The 7,401-nt window shown below is 41.3% G+C and overlaps 1 protein-coding gene across 2 annotated transcripts; it reads left to right on the top strand.

The window, feature by feature from the left end:
* The first annotated feature begins 569 nt into the window (after positions 1-569).
* Positions 570-1,817, top strand: LOC112229012 (gamma-aminobutyric acid receptor-associated protein). Of its 2 annotated transcripts, none has more exons than XM_024394880.2 (4): positions 570-816; positions 1,166-1,244; positions 1,328-1,446; positions 1,660-1,817. In XM_024394880.2, exons 1-4 carry the CDS (start codon positions 727-729, stop codon positions 1,738-1,740), a joined length of 369 nt encoding a protein of 122 aa, XP_024250648.1. In that variant the 5' UTR covers positions 570-726; the 3' UTR covers positions 1,741-1,817. The 2 variants fall into 2 exon arrangements, with proteins under 2 accessions (XP_024250648.1, XP_042165491.1); XM_042309557.1 differs by having other exon boundaries at positions 807-928.
* Positions 1,818-7,401: the final 5,584 nt, after the last annotated feature.

Here is a 7,401-nt window from a genome sequence, read left to right as displayed (position 1 = left end):
GGAATCGCCTGAAGCGTGAGATGAATGGGAGACAGGAATACAACAGTGCTGAGGCAGAGAGCTCGTAGGGAGGACGACGCTACTATTCTGAATTTTGTGTGATACGTTTTCTGGCGCCCAGAGCTGCTGATAGAGTGGAAGAGAAGTCCAGTTGCTATAAAACTCGGGCTGGTTCCCAGATTTGCCCTCTACAAGATCACCTGCAGACCCCATCACCATAATCTACCATCCTCGGAAAATACCGTATTTTGCCTTTTGCTGCTTTCATGTGCTAGTCGGAACACGGAACCTAGGACATTTCCGACTTGCTAACTGGTTGTAGTTCTACACGTACCGCCTACAACGAATCAGCATGTCGGACATTTCCGAGTTTCCTAGTTCCGACTAGCATGTGAACTTGGCATCTATTGGTTGACCCTTCGTGATATTGTTTGTTTTGCGTTTGAAGTGCTTTTAGAGTATGAAGAGCGCTATATAAATGTAATACATTATTTTTCCGAGTTCCCAGTTTTTTTGAACGCGGCATCAATCTCATGTTTAACCTAGGTTTAGGTACGTCATTGTTCTATCTCTCGTCATAACGTTCAACGTCACGAAATTAGCATTAGCAACAAGGCGATCAGATTTGATAGAATTGCATAGTTTTGCTGCCATACAAAGGGCAGGCATAGGCTAGCTTGAACTGTCATCCAAATTTAGAGTTTGGAGGAATCTTAAACAGTGACAATGAAATTCCTGTATAAAGAGGAGCACCCATTTGAGAAGAGAAGATCGGAGGGGGAAAAGATCAGGAAGAAGTACCCAGATAGAGTGCCAGTGAGTTGCTGCTAACAAGCTAGCCAATGCTTGCGAAATGCTAACCGCATCGCTTGTCACACACACACACAACACAATAACAAAGAGAGGAACTTCAGGACATCAACTGTTGGTACTAGCTACAACCTTAACATATATGGTTACATTTTTGGAAAAAGTTTTAAAATTAATTGGTCACAGATTGTTTTGATTTAACGTTTTACACTGTCATTCTAGCCAGCTAGCTAACGTCAGCTATTTTGCTAAATTGACACCTTTTTGACACTACGTGTTGCTTTGAGAATCGGTAAGCATTTCATAAATAGATTTTTAGTCATCTGACTGCCTGGGACATTTATTTAATTTGCAGGTGATAGTGGAGAAAGCCCCCAAAGCCAGAATTGGTGATTTGGACAAGAAGAAATATCTTGTACCCTCTGATCTTACAGGTGAGATACAGGACATGTATCGAATTGTGTTGGGTCTATTTCCACATTTTGATCTGAATTAACGTATTTTCTTATTTCTTAAGTGGGACAGTTCTACTTCCTAATACGGAAGAGGATTCACCTGCGGGCAGAGGACGCCCTTTTCTTCTTTGTCAACAATGTCATTCCTCCCACCTCAGCCACCATGGGACTACTTTACCAGGTACTGAGCCTATTTATCTAGGCAGGGCTTCATTTTTTAAATTCTCTCTTATACATTATGCATGGTGCTGTGGAATTTCCTCCTGATTAATCAGGAATTCCTGCCTTTGACGTCCTACATCTGGTCTATCCTACTTATCCTGAAATGTTCCTTGATTTTCTGTTGTCTCAAACACATTCCTGATTAACCGAATGTTGAATCTCTCTGTAATAGGAACACCACGAAGAGGACTTCTTTCTTTACATTGCCTACAGTGACGAGAGTGTCTACGGAAACAGCCAAACGAAAGTCTAGCTAACCACCTTTCAGCACATCTGCAGTCTTACTCTGCATCGTCACAAAGATAAATAAAAGCAATTTAGTTGCCACCAGATTAATCTTTTAATGCACTTTCAAACCCTCTTTCCCCTTTTAAAGCTAAAATCCTTAATTGAAACGATAAAGCGACCATCCCGCCTCTGTTTTGGTAAAAAGCGACGGGATGGACCTATGGAAATGTAACCACTCTCAAATTCATAGACCGAGCTATTGATGCAAGGACTGACCATGCATGATATCAAAATTATAGTTAACAATATTTTGAGGCTATACAGTATTTTTTTTTAAACGTTGTTTACCAACATTGGAGTAAAACAAGCTTCTATTTTGGGTTCAACAGTTGAACTAAGCTCATGAGGCATTTATAAGTTATATTTTTCAAGAATCAATGGGTATATATAATTTATTATTCCCAAAACTGATGTGACAACTACGGATTCTAGCTTTAACATTCAGACTACCAAATTTACATCTGTGTTCTCCTGTCATAGTTGTTATCCACAGCACATTTTTGTTTGTTCGTTTCACCTCCCAAATGGCTTAGGGATAGTTTCCTGGACACAATTCAATCCTTGTCCAGAATTAAAAACTATATATATTCTCCATTGAACATGTTTTAGTCTAGGAATAGGCCTAGTCAATGTCTGAGAAACAGGCCCTTAATCTACCCGATTACTCTTGTTGCTAGCAATAATCTTTTTGAGTATTTGAGTATATCTTTGTGACGACACTGCTACAATGTAAAGTAGTGAGTGTACAGCTTGTATAACAGTGTACATTTTCTGGCCCCTCAATAACTCAACACACAGCCATTAATGTCTAAACCGCTGGCAACAAAAGTGAGTACACCCCTAAGTGAAAATGTCCAAATTGGGTCCAAAGTGTCTATTTTGTGTGGCCACCATCATTTTCCAGCACTGCCTTAACCCTCTTGGGCATGGAGTTCACCAGAGCTTCACAGGTTGCTACTGGAGTCCTCCTCCATGACGACATCACGGAGCTGGTGGATGTTAGAGACCTTGCACTCCTCCACCTTCCGTTTGAGGATGCCCCACAGATGCTCAATAGGGTTAAGGTCTGGAGACATGCTTGGCCAGTCCATCACCTTTACCCCCAGCTTCTTTAGCAAGGCAGTGGTCATCTTGGAGGTGTGTTTGGGGTCGTTATGTTGGAATACTGCCCTGCGGCTCAGTCTCCGAAGGGAGGGGATCATGCTCTGCTTCAGTATGTCACAGTACATGTTGGCATTCATGGTTCCCTCAATGAACTGTACCTCCCCAGTGCCGGCAGCACTCATGCAGCCCCAGACCATGACACTCCCACCACCATGCTTGACTGTAGGCAAGACACACTTGTCTTTGTACTCCTCACCTGGTTGCCGCCACACATGCTTGACACCATCTGAACCAAATAAGTTTCTTGGTCTCATCAGACCACAGGACATGGTTCCAGTAATCCATGTCCTTAGTCTGCTTGTCTTCAGCAAACTGTTTGCGGGCTTTCTTGTGCATCATCTTTAGAAGAGGCTTCCTTCTGGGACGACAGCCATGCAGACCAATTTGATGCAATGTACGGCGTATGGTCTGAGCACTGACAGGCTGACCCCCCACCCCTTCAACCTCTGCAGCAATGCTGGCAGCACTCATACGTCTATTTCCCAAAGACGAGCTCTGGATATGACGCTGAGCACGTGCACTCAACATCTTTGGTCGACCATGGCGAGGCCTGTTCTGAGTGGAACCTGTCCAGTTAAACCGCTGTATGGTCTTGGCCACCGTGCTGCAGCTCAGTTTCAGGGTCTTGGCAATCTTCTTATAGCCCAGGCCATCTTTTTGTAGAGCAACAATTATTTTTTTCAGATCCTCAGAGAGTTCTTTGCCATGAGGTGCCATGTTGAACTTCCAGTGACCAGTCAGTATGAGGGAGTGTGAGAGCGATGACACCAAATTGAACACACCTGCTCCCCATTCACACCTGAGACCTTGTAACACTAATGAGTCACATAACACCGAGGAGGGAAAATGGCTAATTGGGCCCAATTTGGACATTTTCACTTAGGGGTGTTCTCACTTTTGTTGCCAGCGGTTTAGACATTAATGGCTGTGTGTTGAGTTATTTTGAGGGGACAGCAAATTTACACTTATACAAGCTGTACACACTACTTTACATTGTAGCAAAGTGTCATTTCTTCAGTGTTGTCACATGAAAAGATATACTCAAATATTTACTAAAATGTGAGGGGTGTACTCACTTTTGTGATATACTGTATACACATTTATGTATACAGTATGCATTGACATTGCACCCAAACATTTCAGTGGACAGTTTTGGTGATTCATCTTACTGTAGCTTCATAGACCAATTAAGGTTATTTCTGTGATTATGAAGGATATGTTAGCCTGAAAGCCAGACCTGTTTCTTTCTCTCCCTGCGTGACCACCTCCCTCAGATGACCACTCAAGACATTAACTTTCTAATGATTGTCCATCTTATGATGTTGTGATGTTTTTTCTAAATTGCATGCATTTTTGTTTAGCTTTAAAGCCCATTGAGATTCTTTATGTAATGAACAGTGCTATAAAAGTTGAATAAATTATTATTATTTATCTGTCCAGGAAACTGGCCGTATATGTTTGTTTGCTCAATCTTTGGTCTAGTTGTAATGTTTTAATATTTTTTTTAGCCGTTAACAGTAAACCATGAAGCAAGTTAAATAGTCACGTGCAAATAGTTGATTGCCTATGATATATCTTTCGTTTAAAAAAATAATGATGAGCTAAGACAGTTGTAGCCTATCAAAGGGTAGCAGGCAATGATGTATATAAACCCTGGATTGCTGATGCTATGTATTGGCACACCCCAGTAGGAGCATGTATGAATTAAGTTAAGAATGTTTTCCCATCAGCCTCATTTGAATAAACATTGTGATTGGCTGATAGCCGTGAGGGTTATCGAATCAGGATCAAATGTTTTGATCTCTTCAAGCTCATTAATGATAGAATGTTCCTATTTCAAGATTGCCAAAAGGCCAGTCTCTTTGGCAAATCGCAGGAATAGAATGGGCTCTGGAAGCTCTAACCCTGGCAATTTGACTGGTAAAGTCACGAGTACACTCACAATGGCTGCCTGCCTGGTATTCTGATGCAATAATTTCCATGGTATTTTGGAATGTTCTATCAACTGATGCTGCCAGATCCCTACATTTGTTTACAGGTTGAAATGATTGAGGGAGACCGAGGATAGGGTTGAATCTGTTGAAGCTAGCAATAACAAGGGAGAGGGTATGTCGAGGAAGATTGGTGTCATGTTCAGAGTGAGCCTGACACCAGTTTGAGTTCTGTAGGTGAAATGGAAGGGGTAGAAGCTGTTGTGAGGAGCCCGAGCCTTGCATTGAGGGTGGAACCAGGCTTTTTGGCTGGTCCATGGGTGGTTTCAGGTTGGGTGAAAAAGACGGGTGCTGTTGAGTTGTTAAGGTAACCTGAAGTGGACTTGTGATGTTTGTTTGTGTTTCTTCAGATCAGAAGGAGCAGGTGCTGTGTGCAACGCAACTTGGGAAAGACCTGTATTTTGCTTTGCTCTTATATGGGGGGTGATACATGCCAAAATTAAGCCTTGTGAAGCTACTGATACCTCCCAAGTCACATAACGTCTTCCTAGCGCCATAAAATACCACCATGAATTAACATGGACTATCAATGGAGACAAGTGTTTTTACAATGTTTCAAACTGCTGACGAGTTCACGTCGCTTGTAAGTTTTTTATTATGAAAGATCTTAACATGAGCGCATCACGTGTTAAAGTGTCTGTTTAGTTTATTATTAAAGATCTCACCATGAATGCCTTATAAATGTCTACATGTACATGAATTTGTAAAAAATATTTTACATTTCCAGAGTAATCTAATCAATTTAATTAGTAGATTTAGCGAAAATAGGCATATTACTTCAATACAAAAATTATTAGGCTAGTTGATATCGTAGCCTGCCACCATTACTGTGTAGATGCCTATTTCTCACATCAATACAGACACAAGGCCTCTTTGTTGGAGGTAGCCCTTTCAGAAATAAGAGGTAGCCTAGGTCTCTTGTGGCGCATTCAAAACAACTCGGAACTCGGCAATCTCTGACTTCCGACTTCAGTGCGTTCATGACAACTGGAAACTCAGAAAACAACAAGCACAGACTGGGATTTTTGTTGTTGTTTTGAACTGTCATCCAACTCAAAATTCCAATTCCGAAACCCTGGCATCTTTCTCTGACCTGAAAATCACTGATGTCATGATTTGACCTCGTTTTTTTCTCCACAGTTCAACAGACACAATTACTGTCACTATGCAATCCTTAGGCTATACATTTCTGTGGAGATGTCTTATGGTTAAAAGCAGGGCTCAAATTGTGTGGGTATGTGATGATATAGGCCTAACCCTTGTTATAGGTGGCGGCAGGTAGCCTAGTGGTTATTAGAGCGTTGAACTAGTAACCAAAAGGTTGCAAGATTGAATCCCCGAGATGACAAGGTAAAAATCTGTCGTTCTGCCCCTGAACAAGGCAGTTAATCCACTGTTCCTAGGACGTCCTTGAAATTAAGAATTTGTTCTTAACTGACTTGCCTAGTTAAATAAAAGGTCAAATTAAAAATTAAAAAACAATTAAATAGAGACTGGCAAAAAGCATATAATGCTGTTGAGTTAAGGTAACCTGAAGTGGACTTGTGATGTTTGTGTTTCTTCAGCTCAGAGGGCGCAGGTGCTGCATGCAACGCATCTTGGGAAAGACCTGTATATTGCTTTGCGCTCATTTGGGGGATGATAAGTGCCAGAATTAAGCCTTGTGAAGCTACTGATACCTCCCACCAAGTCACCTAACGTCTTCCTAGCTCCATAAAATACCGCCATGAATTAACATGGCCTGTCAATGGAGACAAGTGTTTTTCTAATGCTTCAAACTGCCGTCGCGTTCACGTCGCTTGTAAGTTTATTATTAGGAAAGATCTTAACGTGAACCCTGTCATGACATTGCCCTGTTGTATGAGGTTCATGACCCCCATAAATACCTTTCCCCGTTTTCTCTCCACCCTACATAACGGACTCTTGGAAAGCCCTTTGTTAACATAGAAACAGTATGGTAATATCAAAATGTTGGGGAAAGGTACAATATTTCTGTATTCCAACCAGTTTAAAGTGTCCGTTGGTACTTAAAGAATATGATGTCAGATCAGTTGGTGTCTGGGACATTATATCTGAGGATAGGATGACTTAAATTGTATCTTGGAAAGTCTACACATTCTAGTTATCAGATTCACATGGAATTGTTGTGCAATTTAAATGTTTAAATATGAAAGTATTTGTGAAAATATTAAATGTAATTTTCCCTTCTAAATGAGAGAATTGTTTTCATAAGTAAACTATGCTCACTCAGTGGCCATGCCCAAGTGAACATACATTGGTTGAGAACTATGAAACACGCCCTTCTCTCCCCCAACACAAAAGCCTGTTGACGGAAGTCAACCTTAGTTCCCGACGATGTGAAGACTGGTGTCCATACGCTTTAAAGGGCTAATTTCAACGTGGAAGTGACGATCACCATGCTGGAAGGATGAATTTCTACTAGACCAGACAGAATTCAGCACAAGCTGATT

The sequence above is a fragment of the Oncorhynchus tshawytscha genome, linkage group LG30 (genome assembly GCF_018296145.1).
Source record: "Oncorhynchus tshawytscha isolate Ot180627B linkage group LG30, Otsh_v2.0, whole genome shotgun sequence".
Lineage (NCBI taxonomy): Eukaryota > Metazoa > Chordata > Actinopteri > Salmoniformes > Salmonidae > Oncorhynchus > Oncorhynchus tshawytscha.
This window is presented reverse-complemented; position numbering and strand designations above follow the sequence as displayed.

Coding starts and splice junctions, on each gene's coding strand:
- LOC112229012 (XM_024394880.2), top strand. CDS start 727: ATGAAATTCCTGTATAAAGAGGAGCACCCATTTGAGAAGAGAAGATCG. Junction 1,245..1,327: donor TGTACCCTCTGATCTTACAG/GTGAGATACAGG, acceptor TTATTTCTTAAG/TGGGACAGTTCTACTTCCTA. Junction 1,447..1,659: donor CCATGGGACTACTTTACCAG/GTACTGAGCCTA, acceptor TCTCTGTAATAG/GAACACCACGAAGAGGACTT.